The 26,546-nt window shown below is 36.4% G+C and overlaps 1 protein-coding gene across 7 annotated transcripts in view; it reads right to left on the bottom strand.

Annotated features, from left to right (window-relative positions):
- The window catches only part of slc24a2a (solute carrier family 24 member 2a), a 97,614-nt gene that overhangs the window by 9,496 nt on the left and 61,572 nt on the right, over window positions 1-26,546 (bottom strand). For all 7 annotated transcript variants that reach the window (XM_088631117.1, XM_088631136.1, XM_088631147.1 and 4 more), the window contains 3 exons: window positions 19,156-19,254; window positions 12,712-12,809; window positions 1,657-1,797 (listed from right to left, as the gene is read on the bottom strand). In XM_088631117.1, the coding sequence (XP_088487243.1) occupies window positions 1,657-1,797; window positions 12,712-12,809; window positions 19,156-19,254 (338 nt within the window). The remainder of the gene's footprint in view (window positions 1-1,656; window positions 1,798-12,711; window positions 12,810-19,155; window positions 19,255-26,546) is intronic.

Raw genomic sequence — 26,546 nt, forward strand, 5'->3', positions numbered from 1 at the left:
ATCCTCCTTTTTCTCAGTACTTATGAAAGAGGTCCTTTTGCATGTCATTACCAATTCTATTGTTTTCTTTTTTAATGTAAATCAATACACTGTATAATCATGGCACAGTTAAGGTGCATTTTCTCCATCCAGAATGTATTTTGAGTACGAGTAAGCAGCTGCATTAATGAGACTTCTGAAATCCACAAAGTAGATTTCTTCCATTATAGGGTTAGAAAAAACAACATACTTTAAAGTCTTAGAATGATAACCATGCCCTGTACTTGTAGATTATGTCCACATTTTTGGCATGGTACTGTGTGCAATTGTTTTTGTTTGTTTGGTTTCTCTTCCTGTTAAGGTGTATTGTTGATCATGGATTGTTCTGAAACAGGTTGCGTGTTGATTGTGTTGTTTTCCTTAATCCACCTTAATTCACACCCACAAGGCACCTGGATAAAATACCATCTTGACACACAACAGATTAATAATTGTGGGTAGTTTAGCAGATAATGTTCAGGTGTTTATGATGTTTCTTTCTTGGATCTTTATCTGTAAGATTGCCCACATCCCATTACTTTTGAAAGACAGTATATGTGTGCCTGGACCTGTATTAGTACATTTGTGAAAGTACAAAATGGAGGCAAGAACAAAGAGGGTTGTAACTGGGAGAGATTTAATCTAATAGAAAATTTCTTACAAAGCAAGGTTTACTTATAAACCAAGACTCTCTGTGGAGGAGGGATGAGAAGTTAGCACATCTTTATAGAATATGGGAACACAGTAGTCTTAATTAATCTCTCCTAAATGGCTGCCTCTCAGGCAGCTCCTAATTTAATGCCTTCATTTTTGACAGATCTAAAACATCACAATTGGTCACAATGTCACAGTGTTGCAATCCAGTCTGAATACTTTGGTATATACAATTGAAATCCTGAAAGGTGTTCTTCTCTGTTATTCTGTTGTTTATTTTAAGGATCAGAGCACCTACTCCTCTTTGCTGGTAATTTTCCCATCACAAACAAGAAAGTAACTTATTCCCAAGAAAGGACATGGGTTCAAAAAAGATGACCAAGACATTAATGAATCTCCACGGTCTGGTGGTATCCTACTAGTTGTACTTAAGAAAATGAGAGATGTTATACAAATCTTCCTACTGTCGCACAAGACATGAATAGCATCCATGTTCTGGAGAATTGTTAGCATAGCGCTGATCTATAAACGGAGTGTCAAAACTGAGCCAAGTAATTGTAGACTGACTTCTATTACATATATGGCTATGGAAACAGTTTTTAGTACTAAACATGACAACAGCTATTTGAAAACGGGATCTTAAAAGACCATGGATTGAGAATAGGAAAATCTAAATTAAATAGGCAGAGTTATCTGAACAAGCAACAGCAGGTTTGTAACATTATTAATGACTTAAATATGTCTTAAGGTCTTTTAACCTGAGAGATATAAAGCAAGTGAAAAGTTTAGTTTTTTATATATTGTAGAATGTAGAATCTGTATAGCCTGCCTGATCATTACCCAAGTTAACATTTTTTTATGTTTCTAAACTGCTTATATGTCTGTAAATCTATATGAACAAGACCTTAGGAAAAAATGAATGGAAAAGACTTCAGACACACTTCATTGCATTAATAATAATATTAATGTTTATTGGCTACTCACCAGTTTGCGGACATCAGGAAGAGTAAGCCAGAGTGGGAAGACAATGGGCAGAATTAAGAGATATGTGACACGCTTGCGATTGGTTTCTGGCCAGGACAGGCTAAGGGGCTGATCTTCATCATCTTCGCCATTATCACCACCCTAATTAAGAAAAAGCACAACCTTATTGTTCATGTTGTGGAAGATAGTGCTTATATGGTGCTTGTACCTGGTTGACATTTTAAAATATTAAATATTAAAAGAAATATTCTGGTAATACAAGTAACATGGCGTGTTACCAGCATTAATGTTTTCAAAACACTTTACATACATAGTGTATTTTATTACTCTGATGACTGATTCTGCAATAAAAGGAGACAAAAGGAGTTGTGTGACAATTACAGAGAGTGGTGAGTATGCATAGAAAGAAATGAGGAGAAGACTGGAAAAGGAACACAGGAGTGAGAGAAAAAGAAGAAAGAAAGATAAAGGTTTTTGATAGAGACAGTTTGTGAATAAATGTTAGGCTATGACAGGAAGAAGGGTAATAATCAAAAGGATTAAGAAGACCACTGATATTTGAGTCCAATTCCACTTTGCAGCATCTGAGAAATACACAGAATACTCTCAGAAGTCTCTAATGGCAGGATGGTCTTAGGCTAACATGTACAAGGTACATTGATAATATCTCTTCCTCAAGTGGAACACAATATTTGTGTAAGTATTAAAAAAATCTGTCATATTCTGAATTATGCAACAGGAAAAATAATTGTATTTTATGGGAGGTAAAAACATCATGATACCACAAGGCTTATATCCCTATCTCCTTTTATTTAAAGCCAGCAATTTCGTTTTTTTCTCCACTATTCTATTCTATGTTTACCTCACCAAACTATAACCGAGGGCCGCCTATGATAAATGATTGTCCTCCAGTCTTGTCCGCTTCACAGAACCTTAACCAGATACTTACAGTATAAGTAAAAATTTCAGTCTGCCAATCTGTGTGGTGTCACTAGGACACTTGTTCATAATTTTGTAATGCAATACAGTATGTGTTTTTCCACAACTTTGTAACCCCAACGTGACTCTTTCTAAACACAACAAGATAGTTTTTATTGCCAAGTCACATGGGCTCTTGTTATACTGTTAAGCCTTTTAAGATAACATTTGAAGAACACAGCCATGATGATAAATAAATTAAAAGACTCTATTTTCATAAAAGATTTACTTGTAACAGCGCAATGAAGAACATCCAAAATTTAAAAATGGACAATAATGGAAAAAAAAAACCATTGTGGTCCCTGCTATTCACAGGGAAGGGTGGTGACGTCACCGGGCTGGTAAGCCGGCTCTCACAACCAATGGTGGCCGTATGCATTACAAAACCTTTGCTTTATCAGGCTATATAATTGTGAACCTTTCTTTCTTATAACTGGTTTACATACTATGTAAGAAATAAGGTCTATAAAGGTTTGATTTTTATTTTGATTAGCAAGATTGTTAACAATATTGTTATGACTTAAGAGGTCCTTAAAAATTAAAGAACAACTGGGGTGTTTCCTTTACTCTAGAAGGGCTGTGAGAGATACTGTACGTGATCAAAAAGAATCTTCTACTTTGGTTAAACATAATGAAGATTAAACATTTAACACAGAGAACAGAGCATAAAATGACACAGGAAATGGGAAGGTCAGGGACAGGAGATGGAAGAGAAGAATTCCAGATTAATAAACATTAACAGAAGGAAGAAGTACAGTTCAAGGTAAGTGGACCTTGTTTTGGTTTTGGATTCAACTGCTGAAGAACTCCAACATTATCTGAACATTTTTCTACTATCCAAATAATGTAAACAGCTTGCAAAAAAAAAAACTTTGCAGGGAAACAAAAAATCATTATCAGGCAAACCTGATTTTAGAAAAGACAACTGTTAGTAGTCTGCTGTATTTGGAGGTACAATAAAATAACCAGGAGCTCAGGCAATTGTTTGAACTGCTTCTCAAGTGTTGATCAGAGCTGTTTGAAAGATAAATCAGAGACTTTTGTCACAGCTGTTTCTAAAGTACTAAACTACAGAGGTTACCAAAGGTCTAAACACATAAACTATTTTTCTACAACTTTTTCTCTGTGATTCAGTTTTGTAATATATTTATATTATATAATATCTTGATAATATATTTCAGTGTTGTACTATGTGTATATCTAGTTCACAAAGGGAGTTTAAATGAGTTGATATGATTCTGCATATCTTTCATTGTTAGAGGTGCTATGATATGGACACATAAAGCTCAGCCATCAAGAAGGTGCTCCATCTCATTGTTCTTATGCCTTACCACTGCTGTCTGCATACAGTGTATAGTTGATCATTTTGCATGGCAGACACTTGTATACTGTATGTAAAGAGAGAATGTTTAAAAGACAGACAGCAAAGTCCAGTACCCTGCAATTGCTGCCGTGATGCTGATATCAGTGAAAGTCATAGACAGTCAACATCCCTTTTCGGTCTCCCACAGGCTACCAAGCACAGCCATTGTGATTCACGTGATTGCACTCTGCTGGCCTCTGACCACCATGCTGACAATCATCCCCGTGCCAGGCAGCACATGCAGTGTCCCGGGGTCAGAGACAGGCTGTCTCACTTCCACGTGTAGCTTGGAGTTTCAGAAGTAATTTGCGTTCTCTTTTTAATGTCAGCCTGCTTCACTGTTGTGGCAAGTAAAGGTTACGTCCCAAACGCCCATCTGTTTAGCAGATTCGGGTTCTTGGCTGACTTGGCCTTTAAGTACAAGACCACAGTGGTGCTATTAAAGAAAAAATAACTCCAAAGATTGTTTAGAGACAAATCTGATTCCTTCGCCTTCCACTAACCTTTTCATGAAGTCACAAACAGATATTTAGCAAACAGGGGTGAAATATTTTTTAAAAATAAGATGAAAGAGTATGGAAGAAAAGACTAATCACATTTAAAGCTATGCTAATCCGGTCACAAGCTGTCACTTTAGATACAGTATGCAATTTACTGTTGCTTCTATACTTCATGTATTGAAAAATACATTGCCTTGTTACCAGGTTCTGGCAATAGTTTTAAAATACTACTACTACTAATAATAATTAGTAAGGGGCATCTGTAATGATCTGGTAAGGGGCAGCAAGGAGGCTAGCATTGCTGTCTCTCAGTGCTGGGGCCCAGCTACAGTATTTGCGTGGAGTTTGTATGTTCTTACTGTTATCACCAGATGGTTGGGTTTTTTCCCCACTGTCCAAAACATACTGGTAAGTTAATATGCTTCTGAGAAAAGTGGCACTGAAGACCTTTGGTCTTGCTAGGCTGCTTTTAAAATTCTAACTGCATAGGCCCGAGCACAAATGAATTAATAAATGCATTCAAACAAGAATTACAGTGAAAGATTGTTCTTACCGATCAGCTCTTTGAAAAAAAAGACTATTTTTCTGCAATACTCTTCTTTAAATTGTCAATATCTAACCAACAAATGTTTATTTTTATACATTTTTATATTGTTATGGCTATTGAAAGGGCTACTGAGGTGTTTAACGGAGTACAAGCTTATGATTTTTTCCAGGTTTTATTTTTTTAACTTACTGCATGAAGATGAAAAAAACCCCAACTCTTAACGTTTTGGCGATAAGAGTTTATCGAACACATGGAGCTCCTATAGGAGTGTTATCTGTGAGGAGTTTGTAGATAAGATAGATGAGATAATATCACTTTATAAGCCATATACAATTTCTTGCATTAGGAATTTGTCTTTCTTGCTCTCTTCCAGCTTGCTCTCCATGAGACACACGGGCAGGGAGAGAGAAGCTTGGGGTCAGAGCACAGGGTCAACCATTTATATGATGCCCCTGGAGCAGCTGGGGTTAAGGGCCTTGGTCGGGAGCCCAACGGAGTAGAATTCCTCTGCCGGCCACGGGATTTGAACCAGCAACCTTCCAGCCACAGGAACAGATCCTTAGCCACAAGGCCACTGCTCCGCCCCAACACATTGTACTGCATGTCTCCCCGTGTTCACTTTTTTTTGCCCCGTTTTCCCTCATATACTGTATAGTGGTAGGTTAATTGGCTTCTGTGTTAACTGTTAACTGTCTGTTTGCGCCCTGCGATAGACTGACTTCCCATCCAGGGGAGTATCCTGGCTTGCACCTGTTGCTTGCTGAGCTTCAGCTTCCCTGTGACACTGTATTGAATAAAGTGGTTAGAAAATGAATGAATGGATGAATATCCAATGTGCTGGTTATTGTTGCTTCTTTAGCAGGTTGTTAAAATTGTATGGAAGAATTGAATAACAACATGCCACTTCAACTGTATGCCATGTATGCCACTAATACATTGCTACATTATTTTTATAATAAAATCTATTATATAGATGTAGAGCCTTGGATTTTATAGAGCTTATAGATTTGCTAAAATGTAAAGGTATCTTCTTAATTAAATTTCTCAAACAAATCTGAACAATCAACAAACTGGATTTAAAAATATCCATGAGCTACATACAATAAATCCCCACAGTCTCTCCCATAGCCTTTTACAGGAAGTCTGGGCAAATGCCATACGTGACAATCCAAATTATTCCCACTTAGCAAAATCTGAAGATAGTTTATGATCAGAGACTATAATGTGTATTAAACAGAAAGCCTATTATTCATTGACAAAACCTATGTGCATATTTCAGGGTTGCTGAACAGGCAGTATTATCAAAATCCTTCCCATCATTTTTTAAAAAGGTCCTTAGTCATTGCAATGACTCAGTTCTCTTTAAGTATTAAAATGGTGCACTTCACCACTAATGAACTCGTGATTTTACCTTCAGAGTTCACATTAAATTAAAACCAGGGCTTATTCCATTTTTTACATGCTAATTAAATTTGATATTGATACTTGCAAGACAAAGTAATGCATTTACAGTAACTAAAAGACAACACTGCAAATGGAATGTCCTACAATTACTCGTGTGCTTTTAAAATCCAAAGCCATCAAGATTTGTATGTCCATGGAAAAAAACGTAACCTGTCCTTGCACTATGTTGTTTTTGCACTGGAATAGTGGGAGATAGTAACTTTGTTGTTGTTTTTTTAACTGGCAGCACCACAAGGGACAGTAAACAACTGAAATTAACGTTTTTTTTTATTTCCTCCTACTTTGTGTATTACAAGGCTCACTGCCCTGTACTGCTACTAACAGATTCATCTGTTTGCCTTCACACTTCAGCAGGCATTTCAAGACTGTGACAACCTTAAAAAATGAAATCTCCTTACTTCAGAGCCTCATCACATTGTCCTACAGCATGACTTGCCTGGGGAGCAATTACCTAGCCAAAGTTAATCCACATTGCGAAAAATCAAACAAACAGTATTTTATCGACCTAAACAAACACAATGTAGCATTAATAAACTCTGAACTCAGTAATATGTTCAGTAATAACTGTAATGGTAAAACTAACTAGAAAGAAACATCACTGCTACTTACTGAGGAGATAAGCATGGAAGACTTTTTTATATGGGAAAATGACAAATATCTGTGTTACAAAATGATCGTACTGTACAGTGAAATATGACCACTGAAAGCGAGTCTGAAAATGTAAAGAGTAGCTGTAAGTTGCCTATGTGTGATGTTAAGACAGCTGCATCTGGAAACAAGACAAAGTGCTAGCAATAAACAGTTATGAATTGTATCTACTGTTAAGTAAATATAAGTGAAAGTGAAGCTTGAGAGGCACTTAAAATACAAATCTTTTTTCTAGCATTTTTGGTTTTTTAATTAAAAATACAAGTAGTAAGTATCTTATTTTCACTATAACAGTGTGACTCAGTCTTGCTGTCAACATGTTGGGTTAGTTCTCCTGATTGAACAACAGTTGATTGAACAACAAAGCCTTCAATTGAACACATTAAACTATTATTTGCTTTGAAGTGAGAAAAAACATTTTGTGTTTTCTCAAAGACTTTTGATTGATCTAAAGTGGAATATACAGTAAATATGTACCCACCAATACAACATGTTTAACACAGTCAGCTACAGTAATATCGTCCCCGCATCAGTTCCAGCAGTGAGTTTTCAACCCTCTAAAAATGCAGGGACTAGTTATTCTGGAGATCCAGATCTATCACTTATTCTATCTCCTATCTCTAAAATAGTTTTTTATATAGTAACCTGGAAACATTTTTATAATATATTTTGTGATCAGATAATTTTTCTGACATGCTGGTGATTAGCGGAGACCCTGCTGCAGCATACTGGCATTTACCTCTCAGTCCTGCAGGCATTGGCTACATTCCTATTACTCCTCCTGCCTTTCTAACAAATATTCTCCATAGTTTTTCTTTACATTATGACCTATAGACTGTTAAAAACTGTTCTTCCCGAGGTTGTGTTCTGCTTTTAATAGCTGTAGGTCTTGAACAGTTGATGAGACGTAGCAAAGACATATAATGAAACCTTAAATGATCTGTTCCTTATAATAAGGTCTGTCTGTTGATGATGAAGACCTGTATGCGGTCTGGGGATTTTTGAATTGATTATTTCCTTGTGCATAAGTAATACATCGGTTTAGTCCTATGTGGTGATTTCCTTGAAAGTGCACCATGGACACTTCTGTGTCTGCCTTGGCAAGCACATGTATTCAGGAGGAAGCACAAAGGGTTCATTAAAATCTGCCTAAAGCAGCAGTATCATTGTGGTAGAGGTGGTATAACAGTATTAAGACCATGAAAGCCAATTTAAGGGGCCGTTTATTAATCTAGTGTTACACTGACCATGTTCTGAGATTTGCATTAGATGTTGTTGAATCTTTACCTGACTGAGCAATTCTGGGATGAACTGAGTACACATACGCTTCAACATTAACCACCTCTGAATAACACCACTGGTAATTGCTTCACAGATTAAATGGAAGAACACCTATGTGGTCTGTTTGTAATGTCATTTTAAGTCTATGGAATTCCATTTACATACTTGTGTTTAAGCTACTGTTGGACACACCACACAGCAATCACTTAAGTTTATAGGGCCATGTGTCTAGAATGTACCATTAACACCATAACACTCACGACTCTGATCTTTAATATCCAAAACCTTTTTATAAACTTTGAAATTGTCTTAGAAAATGTCAATGTCATTGCCTACTGAGTTGTTTTGGAAATATTTTAGACTCTAAGCTTTCACCGTCTCATAGTACAGCAGAAGTAGTCTTTTTGACATATTCCTCTGCACGTTAACTGATTAATATGCAACATTTCTTTCAAACTCAAAAGGGCAAATGCTTTTCATAATCCTGCTGGTGTATAGCAGCTTCCTGACTGAAATGTTATAGCACTCTGCAGGGTACTACAGCATGAAGTAAGCAAAGTGAAAGAGCAGTGCATTCAAATTATACTCTGAAACAATTATTCAGTTAAAATTTCAAATATTAATTTTGCAAAGATGAAACCATTTCCATTAAATGTATATCCATGCAGCTTTTATCAAAAGGACCTTTCTTCTGCTTTTTCTCATATACACATTTCTCGACTGTAAGGTTTTAAACAGATTTTCTGTACTTTAAAAAGCTAAGTATTCTGAAAATAAAGATCCAGCTAATATATAGTGTGGAACAGTGGTTAACATTGCTGTCTCAGAGTGCTGGGGCTTTGGGTTCAATTCCCTACTGGAGGTGCCATCTGTATGGAGTTTGTATGTTCTGCCAGTGTTTGTGTGGGTTTCATCCAGGTGCTCCAGTTTCCTTCCACAGTCCACAAACAAAACTGGTAGGTTAACTGGTTTCTGGGAAAATAAGCCCTAGCTGTGAGTCAATGTTTGTGTCTGAGCGTCTACCCTGAGATGGACTGGTGTCCTGTCCAGGGTGAACTCTGATTTGTGCCCGTTGCTTGTCTGGATGGGCTCCAGCTCCCTTGTGACCCTGAACTGGAAGAAGCAGTTAGAAAATGGATGGATGGATAATGTAGAGTGAGAGTTGCAAATGAAACTGAAACAAAAGAGAAGTGATTCTATGGTTGGGTAGCTAGAAAAAAGCCTTCTATTAGTGCAGTCATGAAAAAGAAGAAAATGGCTTTTGTTTAAAAAGACCTCTAGTAGTTCTTTTTGGCAAATTCAAGAGTTCTTCTATGCTGCTCAGAAGCAAGAATGACAACTTTGAGAAAGTTAAAGGGCTGTGTTGCAGGTTATAGTTGGCACAACTTGGTAATAGAAATAAAGAAGAATGAATAAGAGAAGTGTGATGGAATTCCTAAAGAAGTCAGCTAGAAATTCCTCAAATCTCATTTACTTCCATTTCGCTCAGGTCCAATCAATAGCTTAAACTGCAAGCAATAGATTTTATGTCTCATTTCCAAATTACAGTACAGGTCTAGACATTACAACAGTGCAGTTGTGTTTGACAAGAACAGTGGTATAACTACAAAGCTCATATCCCTCTGGCAGTTAAAAAATGAAGTCACTGATATATACTGAAAACTAAAATGTGTGTTACAAAAATAGACAGTTCACTTAAGAGTTATAAGGGTCTGGAACAAGCTATGTTGTTGAAGCTGATAACACTTCTTTGTTCAATAAATTGACAAGATACACAGATCAATTTGCTATTAACGTCTATACAAGCTAAATGTGCTAAATGGACTCCTCTTATGCATATAATTTCTCATTTTTTCAGATTTAGTGTATTATTTACTGCTCTTTCTGCCTTGAAAGTCATTTTCCTGTCTCAGCATTGAAGCATCACCATTACTTTTTACTGCCTGAAAGCTTTATTACTTTATTACTTTCATTAGCACTGTAACTGATCATAACAGGTGAATTCTCCTGAGCTGGAAATCTTGTCTGAGAGTAACAGAAAATATCCAAATGGAGAACATTGATGTCTTTGTATTGCTGCAAGGATGAAATGGATGATGCAGTAAGACTTTGGAAGACAATGGGCTCTAAACCAATTACTGTATATTGCTCTCGCTTTCTGAATTCAACCTCAAGATCTATTTTCTGATCTTATCCATCTCTGTCCTATTTTCATCATTAGGAATCCACTTCTATTAATGTATGTCTATAAAAAATACAAAAATATAGAAAACGGGTTTGCTTCCACAGAATATCACATCTTTGAAAATGAACCCAAGATTTTTTACAATAAATTCTGAAGTGCTGAAAAATGGAGACTGCAACTGACATTTGCTTTGTTTGCTTTGTTCTGGGTTTTTAGTAATTGCAAACACACAACAGATTAAATGAAGGTCAAAGTCTTACAAAAGAATTCGGGGATATAATGGTTGTTGCAGTGCAGTTATGAATATGAAAAGACTCATGCTTTCCCTATAACCTAAAAACAGCAAAGTACTATTGTCATTCCTGAAATGACCTTATGGAAGCATAGAAAAACTAAAGGAGTCAATGTTGTCCAAGAAATTGATGATTCCCTGGTAATTCTACAAATCCATCCATAGCAGGACTCAGGAAACTACAATTGCCATTTTGTTTGCGATCAATGAGTGTTCCAGCCTACAGGTAGGTTCAAACTGGCACTGTGGGCAGAAGAATTTTGTGGATTAGTTGCTCAGAAGCGAAATAATGTGGTTTTATAGTCACGCTGAATACACTGTTTCGTTTCCTTGGCATGACTTTGGAAACACAGTCACAAATCTGAAATTTACATCAGGCCATCTGCCATCTGTTAGCATGTTCGCTAGATGTTACCTAGACAGCAGAGGAAACAGAGCAGGGGGTCAACCTCAGCTTATCATTTATAATGGAAATACCATTAGGATGATTTCCACAGATCTGTGAGCAGCTGGTACAAAGCAAAGTGCATGATTCCAAAAATGGCTACAGGATGGAGCCAGTATATGAAAGCCCACTGTCAATGACTTCAATATGAATAACTGGGAGCAATAATAAGATAAAATACAATCATAATTCAGCCCTGTATGAAAGGCAAAAAGCTTAATGACAAACATCTGTAAAAATGTGCACCTTTTTAGTTGTTAAAATACCATATTCAGTGCATATCAAATCCTTTGTAAGAGTTAGATGATTCTGAGAAATTTTAAAATATTTAAGAAGTTAAGTGGGGGTAGCCCAGTGGCCTGGTGGCACAATGGTGAGCATTGCTGCCACACAGCACTGGGGCTCTGGGTTACAATTCTGGACCTGGTGTGCTGTTTGTGTGAAGTGTGTATATTCTCCACCTGTTTGCATGGGTTTCCTCCCGCAGTCTATAAAGGCATACTGGTTAACTGGCTTCTGAGAAAACTGGTCCTGGGGTGAGAGTGTGCATGTCTGTGTCTTTGTTTTTGTTTCGATAACCACAGGTTCCCCCGTGACGTTGAACTGGAAGAAGCAGGAAGAAAATGGATGGGTGGAAAAGTTAAGTCTCAGGGCAGCACTGAGGGGCAGTAGTTAATATTGCTGCCTCACAGAACTGGGGCCATGGATTCAATTCCTGACCTTGGGTGCTATCTTGGTGGAGTTTGTAAGATCTGGGTTCCTGTGGGTTTCTACTGGGTTCTCTGGTTTCCTCCCAGAGTTCCAAAGACATACTTGTAGATTAATTTGTTTCTGGCTTGAGTGTGTGTATATCTGTGTGTGCCCTGTGAATGACTGGCATCCCATCCAGGGTGTATACCAGCCTTGCGCATATCACTTGCCGGGACAGGCTCCTGCTCCCTGAATTGGAGGTTAGAAAACGGATGGATGGAAAAAGTTAAATCCATTTCTTACCAGACAGTCGTGCAATTCCTTGCTGTTAAGGCAACTGTTTTTGTTTTTTGCTGCTGTATTTTGAACAGAAAGGGTGTATACTGTACTTACTAGCTGTCCTTCAGATCATAATCATTTTGATACATGGTACAAGCAGCACCTCATCTCAGTTAAACACATACTGTACATGCTAGTCATAATCGTCGATCACAATCCTAGTCTGGCTTTGGAGCATTTTCATTTTGCAACTTTTGTGTTTTCCATGGCTCATGTAAGGCAAATTCAATTTTGCAAGATAGCTTCTTCCACAGCTATTAAGGATAATTTAAGTCGTACTATATATTTAATATATCCATAGACAGTGAGAAGAAATGACTTACCTGGCCTTCAGCCTCGATCCCATGTAACACATTTCCATTCTGCATGGGAGGTGTTACCTCCACTTCTACATTGGTGCTGTTGGGAAGATCTACTTTATCTGTGAAAGAAGACCACAGGCACTGGCATGAATACAGGTATGTTTTCGTAGTCTACATTGCTTCATCACTCAAGTACAGATACCTGAACCTCTTGAAGATGTACAATCTCAACTCATTTAAGTATCAGCAAACATCGGTGATATGAGTGACTGTGTGGTACCATGGTATGTTTTGTTGTAGTACATCGTTCTTTCTGTCTCTGTGCTGGCGGTGCAGACAGAACTTGTTTACCACTGTGAAAATCCCTTCCTCTGCACTAACACAGGAACAGGTGTAGCAAGCATGACGACAGTTAAACAGGAGACGATTGCATAACTTTGTGGGCTGCAGCCCAGGTGAGCGCATGAAATGAGGGCCAGATGGTACAACAGCAGTAGGTGATATGCCACTGACTGGAGGACACAGGCTGGCGACCAAGTAACAGCTCCAGATTAGTGCACCTCCGGGAGCCAGCCAGCTTAATCTTCACTGTAGTACTTTCTTAAAGAGGACGTTCATTCAAGTGCACTGCAACACCATGCTAGCCTGTGTTTTTTGGAGATGGCCTTTAAATATGGTTTGTTAAAGCTAAAATTACGGTAACTTTATTTTGAGAAATGCGGGGATTCACAGGGAATTTCAGAGTAAAATCCATAGATAGCTATGTCATCAGCTACAAAAACACCCCCATTTCTGTGAATTACAGCACAAATCAGCTGTGTCATGACAGACATTTTGGATACTTTTTGTTAATTAGTAACACAGTGGTATAATTTAATTACTACATACTTTGTGTGCATATTATACTATTACCATGAAAAATATCTACAGTATACTGTATAACCAGTTATGTAAATAAAAATCAGCTCAATAAATATGACACATTGATTCCATTACTGTACATCTACTGATACATTGGATAAATATTAACATCAACCTCATGGAAATATACACCTAGCCATTCTGTTAAGTTCCCCACTCTTTGAGTCATGATGTTGAAAAGGCCGCTCAAAAGGTTGCATTAGCAAACACTGATGGTTAACTTTATTGTTATGCAATGAGAGGACATCAAAGCCGGGAGCCTTGCATACAGGTCATACATGTTTATTCGAACAAGATGATAATATGGCAAAGTGATGCTGTTAACATAATTTGTTACCCTTAATGAATGTCATGTCACTCTTTGATTACTCTGAACTGGAATATCATATTCATGACTGTTACTGAAGCTTCCCCTAACCTCCGCCTTTGAAAAAGACAACATGTAAATTAATTGGACTCTTGATAAATCCACTTGAAAACCATGGCTGCAAGATTACATTATATAATCGCTCTTCCTGTCATATAGGATATAGAAAAAAATCGTTCTTTTACTTAGCAATGGGATAGAAATGGATAGTTTGATCCTGGCTGACATCTTAAGCCTGTGACTTTTTGGACAGTAACTACGTTTGGCTGATATCTGACTCAATATTACCAAAAGGAGTTTTTTTTTCTGTGTTATTCCAATCCTGTTTTAGCTTCACTGATATACAGTAGATCATTCATTCCGCAATGAATAATCCAGATTCCAACATTTTCCGACGGTCACGGGCCAATACAGGGAACTACCTCATACAGTATATCCCCAAAAAACTTTATTTCTTATTAAACAGGTGATGTACTAAATAAAAGGTGATCATTCTTTACATTAAATTGAAGTAATGTGTACTGTACATAACATTTTAAACAGTAAATAAATTAAAAACATTAAACAACATATACAAAACACATACACCATGTTCTTAAAGATGTTTAATGTGTGACTCCCATTTCCAAATGTTAAAAAGGCTTTTGCCTTTGATCTTGGAGTATGTCTTCTGTTTAGTACTTAAGGAACTCCTTAATTGAATGATTCAAATAATAAAAATGTATTTTATCCCCTAGAAAAGGTAGATATTTTACTAGACATTTTGTCTATATCTAATTTAAAATATCCTCTTGGAAATACTTCAATAATATGAGAATTATGCATTTGAGGACTAAACAGGAAAAAAGCAAAGGCACAGAGCATTCCAAGACCATGAAGCAGTATTCGCTAATTGGTCATGCCATGGCAGAGTTGTTATCCCTTCATTTACTTCTGATCTTTTTCCTGTTTTTACAGGATTTTTACAGAACCTATAACACTATCTTCCACAAAAATATCCTTGCTTTGGATAGATGGGAATTACAATATAACAGCAATTGAGACTAGTGGGACTATTTAAAAACCCAAATCACACCTCTCATCTAACAGAATAGCAACATTAGAAATTAGAACTCTATTAATCGGATACTAACGTCTTTATCAAATTAATAATTTGAATAATAAATTAAGATTTAGAATACACACAAAAAATAAACAGTATTCAAAGGCTAGACAGCTGATTAGATTACATAAACATGTGAATCAGTTACAGTAAGTTACAGTACTTACCAGCAACCCTATTCGGCAAGCACAGGGTTCAAACTTTGACTTTACCCAACATGTAGGGTGGACTCACAGGTCCATCACAGTACACAATTTTATTAAATGTACAGTAGCTAATTTATTCATTGAAAGGAAAATGTTAATTACAGGTTAAATACTAAAAATTAAGAATCACTTTTAGCCTCTTTAAACACAAAACAGCTCAAAATTTAAAATCACATTCAGTATATGAGGCATATTCAGAGAGTAGAGAGGCATGAGCTTTTTTAACACAAGTAGATGGAAAAGCTTAAGTGATGCTGATAAGTCACAAATTATGCTGAACCTTTTCAGCCTTTCCATATCAGACTTCTCTAGCTCATTAATCAGCCCTGTAAGAGTCAACACTGAGGGGCAGAGAACATAGAGTTGGCTGGAACTAACATTAGCAGGTGACCTTGAAAGTGAACAGAATGAGAGACAGCCTAGTGACAGAGGCAGCAAATGAGATTCACACTTCTGAAAAAGTATCAAAGCCTGCCACAGGGTATAGATATCTTCCATCTGAAGTTCCAGATCATCGCTTAATTTACTTGATTAAAAGATCTCATGAATTGTTCCGTATATCTTGGAGAGATCTTAACTTGAAATTCAAGCTTAGTGCTCTGTTAATGTTTTTTAAGTAGCTCTTTGCAGTTGTGATCGCACTTCACATAATGGTATTTTGATCTTTTTCACAAGAACACCATCTCCTTTCCTGTTGAAATTCAGTCGGGAGGTTGCACATTTGTTTGATTGCTCTCCATCAGAGTTTCCTATTAAGTAGAGCTCAAGCTGCAAATCTGAAGTAGAAACCTAAGACAAATACAATTTCTACTACATATACAGGAGTTTGTAGTTTGCTTTGCAGCTTGTGTGCTGAAGCAGCTCCTATTTTAATCTCTTCTGGCTCCACTCACTATGATCTACCATTCCTTCTACTAAAGCCTTTTTCAGACCTGCTTCTTCACCTTGAGCTCATTCTATGTACCTGACCCTTTCCCTTTCTTCAACTTGCCTATTTTACTACAGATGCCATCACCACAACAATTCTGAAATGATTCCATCTGAAATTTAGTACCTTTTCCTTTTAGTTCCAGTACTGGCCAACTAAGAACCTCAAAAAGATCATAAATGAGAGAGAGAGTCATTTGATAAGGCTTCTTTATCCAAGGATTTCATTCAGCCATTTCATAAAATAACCCAAGGTATAGGCTTTAACAACATGCCTAGATATCTTGCTCCATATTAAAGACATGCTTCCCATTTCCTGTTTTAAATGGACTTCCACATACAGTGGTGTGAAAAAGTGTTTGCCCCCTTCCTGATTTCTTATTGTTTTGCATGTTTGTCATACTGAAATGTTTCAGATCATCAAACAAATTGAAATATTAGACAATGATAACACAAGTAAACACAAAATGCAGTTTTTAAATGAAGAAGCATGATGTCTAGCTTTTGAGGATCTTTTGGTCTACTTCACTTTGTCAGGCAGGTGCTATTTAGGTGATTTCTTGATTGAGAACAGGTGTGGCAGTTATCAGGCCTGGGTGTGGCTAGAGAAATTGAACTCAGCTTTCCAAAGATGTGATAAACCACAGTTGATTTATGTTTTAACAGGGGGGGCAATCACTTTTCACACAGGACCATGTAGGTTTGTTTTTTTTTTCCCTTAATAATAAAAACCTTCATTAAAAAACTGCATTTTGTGTTTACTTGTGTTATCTTTGTCTAATATTTCAATTTGTTTGATGATCTGAAACATTTCGGTGTGACAAACATGCAAAAAAATAAGAAATCAGGAAGGGGGCAAACACTTTTTCACACCACTGTATTTTCCACTTTTGTCATCCAATTCTTGTTTAACTGCTCATTCTGAATAAATCCTTAGTTTTCACAATTCTAACACTCAAAGGCTTCTTCACCAGTTTGCTTTCAGACATTTTTTTCCTCTTAAATATTTTACCACACGACAGCACTATCAGAAAAGAAAACATTTTTGTAACAAGCAGCTCCACAACATTTTATTAAACAATTTCAGAACCCTATATTCCAAGCACTGTCAGTTCCTCTGTACCTGTAAGGACAAACATACAAATCTTCCACAACGGAATACAGTAGAGTCGCTTTTTACCCAAAATATTTTGACGCAATGTATATGCAGTCAGAGATGAAAAAATACATGAAAAATCAAATGACGCAGGAAAATTGATCGATTTAAATCTGGTGTGGCACACACCTGAGCTATGCTTTGGGAACTAGTTGCAGACCCTATAGGATGCTGGTGCATTCTTTATCGTGTGGCTCCTAAACCGAAAACAAGTAAAGTGCATGATTTGGAGTTACAAATCGAGATTTTAATGAAGTTAAGGGATGGGGTGACAGTGACCAGTTTGGTACATACTGTATGTGTGGCAAGAATGAAATCTACAATTTGTACAATTAGAGACGGAGAGAAGCCTGTTCTGAAGACCTATCCATCTACTGTTTCATTATATACGTGTCTCATACTGTGTCTCTAATTAATAATAACTGCAGTTATTAAATTTTATTTAATCTATTTTGTATATTGTACAATACTGTTTTTGCTTTATTACTGTTTTCATAATACTTTAAACGACATTCATACACATACTAATACACATACGGCTGACTTGTTTAAGGGAGGGGAATTGCAGGGTCTAAGGGGGGTGTTCTGATGTATGTGATTTTGGGTATATACATGCTATGCCAGGAACCTAACTACTGCTTAAAATGCAAATGTACCGAATACTTCTTCTAGCAACAAATATCTTGTTACAAAACCTTCCTCTTTCACTTTCACAAAAAGAGATCTCTTTTCACCAAAGGCCTCAAATTTGTGAAAGTACCCAAAGCAATGGACACCAATAAGATTCTGATTGACCTCAGCTGTTTTCACCACCGTTTATCTTACAGCACATTTCGCAAATGTAATTCCCTCATCAACAATCAAATCCAACCCAGTAATTGACAAATTGAATACCAGAGTAGTTGAACTTTACCATAGCATAGCTTTGCTTCAGATGACTACTGTACTTCATTTACCAATGCAGTAAGTAAGCTCCCAATGTCTTTTTTACTCCCACAAAACACAAGTCCACTCTTATCCAATCTGGCACTCTAATCACACCATATCAAATTTGTTGAAGCCATGGGATGAAACTTAAGCTAAATTAAACCAAGGTCATCAAACAAACCTTCCGTTTTACAGAGTGATGCTTCCACTGGATCTTTGACCACACACACCAATCAATCAACTCACCTAATCAACGTAGCCTTCTCATCCACAGTTCTCCTAATTGGCTAAAGCCACAATCCACAGTGACAAAAGAAGCTGCTCCAGATACATATCCCACAAGACACACTCATTGGTTAAGCAGGTAGGAGACTGGTCTGTTATTTCAGGTTAGGTATCAGAGCAATAAGGATCAAACATCTTTTCAAGTTGATGTTCCCCAGTTTACCTCTCCTGACCGTGACTCAAAGACTACTACTCCAGAAAGACGACAAAAGTCAAAACGATCCTAAAAACACAATTCAGACCTTTCCACAGATATCAATGACTGACTCATTTCTTTCTAAATCCATTCAATATAGATTTCTGCCTACTGGAATTCATCTCCCTTGGATTTCTATCTCTTTATCTCCCTTTTTTATCCATCTCCTCACCCAATCTTAATTATTTTTTATCTCCTCACTGCTGTCTTTAACACATATTTAACACGTATTCCTGCTCTTATTCTTATTCCCTTTTTCTCACTCACACCTAAAGAAGACTCTTCTTAGTGTTCATTCTGGATTTCACCTCTGCTTATTCTGTTGTACAGTATCTCACAAGAAACAATATGAAATACATCACAAGCATTTCTACTTACCAGCACGGTTTGCAACACCATTGACTTTCTCACCATCTTCTACTTGGCATTTCTTTTTGGCAATCTTATGAAGAATGGATGCCTTTTCCCGAAATTTTCCTGCAATGCAATTATTAAAAGGAAGTTAGACACTAATGGGGCTGACTCTGATTATGAAGTATCCCAGAAGTATGTGCTCCTTTTTTTGCTTCACTACAAAACAAAAATAACAGAAGACTCTAAGCGTACATTCCATTACTTTTAACAGAATGGGCAGAAAACTTTCCTCTGTGTTAAATTAAATTGCTAAAGAAGAAAGAAGTTGGTTACACTGTTTTACATTTTTACTAAGAAATACTGTACATAGCTCATATGACTGTACATCTTAAATTCAACCAATCAACAGCCATATTTGAGCAATTAACCAGTCACCAACTTTAAACCCGGAGGTAGCTTTTATTCAGTCATTAAGTGATTTTTAATAATAAACCTAAAATAATCTTATAATTCGGCATGGAAGGCATTTCTGTCAAAGGACATATCTCATGTTGTTTGTTCACATACACATTATTGCATCTATTTTGCTTTTGCTTGATGCTGTATACTTTCATGTGGGTAGCCATGGGTTTGTCAGAAATGATCAGAACCAGAATCAAGTAAACTGGTCTGGAGAAGTGCATTTTTTTCCTACTGTACAACTTCTGATTTTTAATAATATGCAAAAAAGTGGTGCCTAAGAAACAGTTATCAAGTACACTAGTTTACCTAATTGCATGTGCTAAACTCTACAACAAACTTGTCAATGTGTTACCTAGATATGAATATTTGAATACAGCACAAAACACTTATTTGACACATGTTCAGTTTTAAATTCAATGAAATACAATAACTATTAAAATGATAAAGTATGATGTGATATGACAATTACAGCAAATACACTGATCCAGTGTAAGATCCAGAAAGAGTAGGTTAGTTTTGAAGCAAAATTCAGATATTAGCATAGGCTAGAAAAATACATCTCAACATTATGTAGTACTGTATAGACTAAATGTTTGTATTATACATACATATATACAGTATAACTGTAATTAAATGTTAAGTGAGTTTCTGTTGTACGATAAAGGAGAATAAAGCAAGATACTGTAGACTCAGACAGGTTAATTAATCAGCCGTTAGCAAGCTTATGAATCTTGCATAATTGACTGGTTTCTATTAGCATAGCTCCTTAGGCAAAAATTACAACATCCAATTCTGAAAAATGTACAGAAGTTTGCAAAAACTTTCATTCTTGAACAAACCAAATAAAGTAGAAATCAAGCTATTTTCATGTATTTCAAACTTAGCTGCTTGGATCTTAATTAAAACTACAATGAATGTGCATATACAGTATCTCTTGTCTTAAATTCCCTACACTGGCTCCCTGTGGATTTCAGGTTAAGTGGCTTGAACAATTTCTTATCTGGCTTCATCAACAAATTGTTAGCTCCCTATTCACCTGCATGTCCTTTACCTTCTTTGGACTGGACATTACTTCAAAGCCCGTAATGAGGCTTCAAAAAAGGGAGACAATGCTCCTGTTCTGGTACTGTGAAGATATAGAATGATTTTCCAGCTGATAGCAGATCTTGCAAGTCAGTCAGCACTTTCAAATCATGTCTGAAAACCTACTTTTATACTCTTAAATTAATTTGTGGCATTTTTGTTGATTGTTTAATTGTAGAGCACTTGAGACAATGTATGTTTTGCTATTAGATATTCCAGCTATTAAAATACTTGTTGTCTCTGTTCTTTGTGTAAGATTTAAAAGAACATGACAAAAGTAATACAAAAATTGTAATTGACCTACATTTTGACTGGCACAATTTATGGGATTAGAAGAAATAAATATAGCCTATCCAAATTACTATAGTGAAATGGAATATTTTTTGCAAAAACTATTAATTTTGCTCACTATATAGTAATTTTTACAGATGTACTGTATGCACACTTAAAAATTTTGAAAACAAGAGCATGGCCAGAACATTTATCAAAACGTCTTGATTTTACTATAAATTCCACAGAAAAGTTAGTTTTTTATAACTGATCTTTATTGTACCCTTAAAGTATGATGTTAGACACAGAGCATCCTGCTTCCATATTAAGAAGAGAGCTTTCATGAAATATGCCAAGGTTGAAAAGGACATTTCACAAAACTGTCAGGAGCCCAAGCTCAGTGTATATTTTCATGGCTTGGGGAATAAGCAAATAATGTTTATGTCAAATCTGGATAATAACCTTAGTGACAAATCTAGGCATTGTCTTCAATAAACTGACTGATTTGGCATATACAGTAGAAGTATTTTTGTATTTTGCTTTATATAAAAGAACTACATCAACAAACTTGTCTTTTTATGGCCTTTTATATTGCTTAATTATTTCAATCTGACAAGACAGAAGTGAAGAAACATTTATTAACCTACTGTATAAAGATTTTTAACAAATGCATTACTGTCCTCTGGTAATGTGCTATGAGGTTATGTTGCCCTTGTTTTGTTTACTTGACCAAGCAAACCAAGGCTGGAGGGGCTGTATGCTGTCACTCCATCAATGGAACAGCCAAGGAAAGGAAGATCAAAAGGAGAAAGGAAACACTTTCATGGTTTATCTGAAGATATAAACTGAGGTAATTACAGAATATATAGAGTGCCCTACATAAGGACTGGAACAGTGAAGTCAAAATTGCTATTTTGTTCTGTATACTCAAGCAATTCGGATTCAGATGAAAAGAACAGCATGCTTTACTTGATTTAGATCAGGAGACTGACTTGGCCAGTCTACGACTTTGCACTTTTTTCCCCTGATGAATTCCTTGGTTGAGTCAGTAGTGTGTTCTGTCTTGCTACATGATGAAGTGCTGGCCCATGGGTCTGGAAGCATTTTCTCGTACATACAGTACAGTTGGCAGACAGGATGTTTCTGTACACTTTTGAAGTCATTCTGCTGCCACAATCATTAATTTCTTCATCAGGAGAGATGAGTGAGCCAGTTCCTCAAGTGTCCATGCCATTACACTACCTCAGAGATGAAGTGTTACTGTAGGTTCTGGATCACCTGCAGTTTGTTCCTTTCTCCACGCTTTCAGCTTACCATCACTTTGGCAGAAGTTTCTCTTTGTCTCATCTGCCCATAACACTTTGTTCCAGAACTCTACTGGCTCATCTCTGTACTTTTTAGCAAATTGTAATCTGACCTATCTGTTCTTGGTGCTGATGCGAGGTTTGCATCTTGTCGTGTAGCCTTTATAATTCTGCTGTCAAAGTCTTCTGCAAACAGTAGATTGTGATATCTTCACTCCTGAACCACGGAGGTTGCTGGTGATTTCAGTGAGAGTTGCTTTTACAGTCTTTCTTTACAGCTCTGATCATTTTTCTCTCATCAGGGGGTGGTGCGGTGGCTCTGTGGCTCAGGATCTGTGCTTGTGGCTAGAAGGTTGCTGGTTTGTATCCTGTGGCCGACAGAGAAATTCTACTCCATTGGGCCCCTGAGCAAGGCCCTTAACCCCAACTGCTCCAGGGGTGCCGTATAAATGGCTGACCCCAAGCTTCTCTCTCCCTGTCTGTGTGTCTCATGGAGAGCACGTATGCGAAAATACCTAATTCCTAATACAAGAAATAAAGTGATCTCTCTCTCTTTTATCTTATCTGCAGTTGTTTCCCTCAACCGACCTGGTTGTTGCCAAATCTTAACTACACCAGTGTTTTTTTTTCTTTTTCAAGATATTCCAAATTATGGTTTAGGCCTTTTGGCTTCAATGGGAGACAACAAAGGGAAAAGCAAAGGCTAAATCCAACAGCACACATTCACAGCTGTTTAATGTGTGGATAATCAATGCAACAGGAAACACCTCGCCAATAAGAAAGACCTGGCAGCCAATTAAACCTGGAAACCAATACTCACCTTATATGGGGGGGAGACTGAATACAATAAGAGCCATTATTCTAAAACAGTGCAACATATAAGTATGTAGATCCAATTACTTTCTTCTTGGACATTACACAAAAGGTGCTATTATTCTAAAACAGTACAACATATGAGCACAGAAATACCCAGAAATAAAATAACTTAGAAACAGAAGGAAAAGTACAGACACTGCGTACTTTTGCCTCATCCAGAATTAATCTTTTCATCTTAAATCTCAGGTATTGCTCATGTACATAGCAAACATAGCAACTTTGACTTCACTGTCCCAATATTTATGGAGGACACTGTACAGTATATTCTTTCTTAGCCACTTAATGGATAGCTTGTTTGTTAATAAGTGAAAACTACTTTGAGGTGATATGCTTGTCTGTTCTGACCACAATGTCCCTAGCCAAACTATTGCTCCCCTTTTATTTGAAGAATGTAATTGGACTTACTGTACATTTCTAGTAGGAGAAAAATATGAGTGATTTTGAAGCGTTTCAAGCTTTTAAAGAATTATGTTATGCTTTATTAAATTAATCTCATTAATCATTTTATCTCTCTAAATGATAAGCGACAGTAGGTAGTCAACACTGCACCATCTACACCTTCCTGCATACTTACTATGCATATAGCTCCTTTTTTTTTACATCATTAACCTTTCTGAATATCATGTTTATAAAAACAAAGCTATGTACCACAATGAGTGATTTTCTATCTAGTTCACCTTGGCATTAAATTTAATGTCACAGAGGCATTTAATCAAAACATTTAATAGGCCAGAGAACTTCATGAGACTATTTCAGAACAAGCCTGCTGTTATTGAAGTTTCAAACTGTGACTGTAGCCTGCATAGGGATGGTGTTCAGATGCTCCATGACAGCATCTTTATCAACCATGTGGAGCTCCATTCATTTTCAGTTAGAATCAGAGATTTTTAAAATAACAGAAAATACTGCAGCCCATTTCCAGCACAATTTGTTTGGCAGAGGACATGCAGAATTGCTGCATTTAGAAATATTCAGCAAATGTATCACATTAAGCTTAATTAAAGCTTAACTTTGGTCCTCATTTAACTCTAATTCAGACTAAAATGGAATTGATTAATTACTGAATGTGCAGTTGGACTTGCAGGAACAGTTTAATTGCTCTTCTTAACTGTCTAGATAAATAGATGCCAACAGTAAGTGGTTTTTAGTCACTACAATATAGTTAAGTCTTGCTCTTTAGTGGTACTTTATGATAATAGTTTATGTTTTCAACAGTACCACTAATTTTATGGTTCACCAGTGATCACACTTTTGTTAGTAAGAGGTTGCCTACAAATCACAAAACATAAAACCCAAACAGTTGAAAAATGAATGCTTTCTCTGCAATAGTCATGTACGGTATTTCTTCTGACAAGCTGAAGTAAATAATTTGTTTATTGGATACAAAGAGGCAGACTTTGAAGTGGCATGACTGAAAATGGAAAAACAGGAGATTAAAAAGCTCCAAATGTCCCCATGAGGCCCCTGGAGATGAAATATCTATTGTATCAACAATGGTAAATGTCTTATTATAATGTCATATTTTCACAAAGGACAAATAAGTGTGAGACCACTCTAAAATGCCATTTTCAGTAGCTGGATTAGATCTTAATTAATGTGATAGAGGAAATATGTAATATGTATGAGGGAATGGCAGCCTAACTGAGAGGAATTTGCTGCAAAGGGTGTAGATGAGGAGGCTGGGAGGGATGTGAGAGAGTAATGTGAAAGGAAGTCCTGGGCACCTGAGTTATAAACGTAGGTTAGCAAGTGTGCAAGTTCAGGATCTACCCTTCTGTTATAAACTCTATTTATCCATTCCAATTAGATTGCAATTGCTGGCCTGAGGACATCAGTTGCCTGTGACGTCTTAATGGACATTAAAACTTCAGTCAGCCTCTTTCTTGATATACAGTATCATAGTATATCAGCCAACAACAGGAATCCATTTATTTATAGGTTTTAATGTCTGAATATATCCAGCATTACCACAGATTACAAATACAACTACATGGGGAGTGTGTGTATAGGCTAAGAAATATTTTGAAAATGTTTTATTGTGTTGTTGGTTTAAAAATACAGTATATTAATTTGTTTAGTGAAATATGTTCATGTTGGCTAACACTGAACTATTTCAAATGATTCGTTGGATTAACAGACTGCTGGGCACACCGCCATTGGTGAGTACACAATTTTGACTAAGCCATGTGGTATGCACATTCTGTATGTATTTAACATTACATAGCATGTTAACCATATTCAAGTACATAAGCGTAAGCTTTAAAAATCTCCACTGCTGTTTTCGGATTAAGTAGCTTCACAGCATCTTGAATTGTCTTTTAAGATGGTGAAGCCAAGAATATAGCTTTTTTTGAAAGCGTATAGACAGGCACTACTGAATTCTGAGAGGATTTAGTAACTTTCATTTCATGTGTGAAAGCCTTTTCCACTTTATTGTGAAACATCTCTATAAATACAGAAAGGCTGAGTATTCATTATCCTCAGTGTAATGAAAGAGCTTTATTTACAGTGATTTTACTCATGAGCCTAACTGGGAATGCTGAATATGTACAGTAAAACAAGCCATAACTGGCTTTTTAATATCATTCACTCTACATGGATAGCAGTGTCTTGTCTATGAACATTTAACAATGGGATTGTCTGCAAGGAATTCTTGGCACTGAACTTCAACAGAAATGTAAATACAAATTGCATTGTAACTTAACTGATTTGCCATGTGAATTTTAGAAAAATATACATTTCTTTGTTTGTCCAATGTAGTGCTAAGTACTACTCTTGTTGTTATAAGGTTCTTTCAGATCCAAGTTTTACATGCTCTTCCCTCAGATTGCATTCTGAAGATGCCCAGAGTGTTTGAGAACTTTAAATGAAAGAAACTGTCCATTCATTAGACTAGGATGCACAACAGTATGTCTGTAGTTTATGTGCAAGTAGTAATATGTTTAATTTAAATTATACTGTATGTAAAATATGTAATATAACATTTTCATATTTGATTTTTTTAATTACAGCCTACTCAACCAGATGCTACAGTAAGTTTAGATTACTCACTGACCCAAAAACTGTCTTATAACAATAACATCACCATGGACTATTAGAATACATAATCTTATTTATAATAACTGTATGCAAATATATTCACTGGTATATATTCATATTAAGTATACAGTATATATGGTATAATAAGAATATATTCATTTTAAGCAAATATATTAACGTTCCACTAGTCATAATTGCTCTGTATAGTGGGCAGTAAAGTTCATTGAGCACATTGAATTTAGCACATTGAGTTGCTAAATTTGCACAATAATCAGAAATGATACACTGTACAAACAGGAACAAGAAGAAATTGTTAACACACCTGACTGCAGCACACTCAAAAGCTTTGTTAGATAAAATCTCATGGTGAGGCATTTTATG

This window comes from Lepisosteus platostomus, chromosome 1 (genome assembly GCF_059453375.1).
Source record: "Lepisosteus platostomus isolate fLepPlt1 chromosome 1, fLepPlt1.hap1, whole genome shotgun sequence".
NCBI classification, from domain to species: domain Eukaryota; kingdom Metazoa; phylum Chordata; class Actinopteri; order Semionotiformes; family Lepisosteidae; genus Lepisosteus; species Lepisosteus platostomus.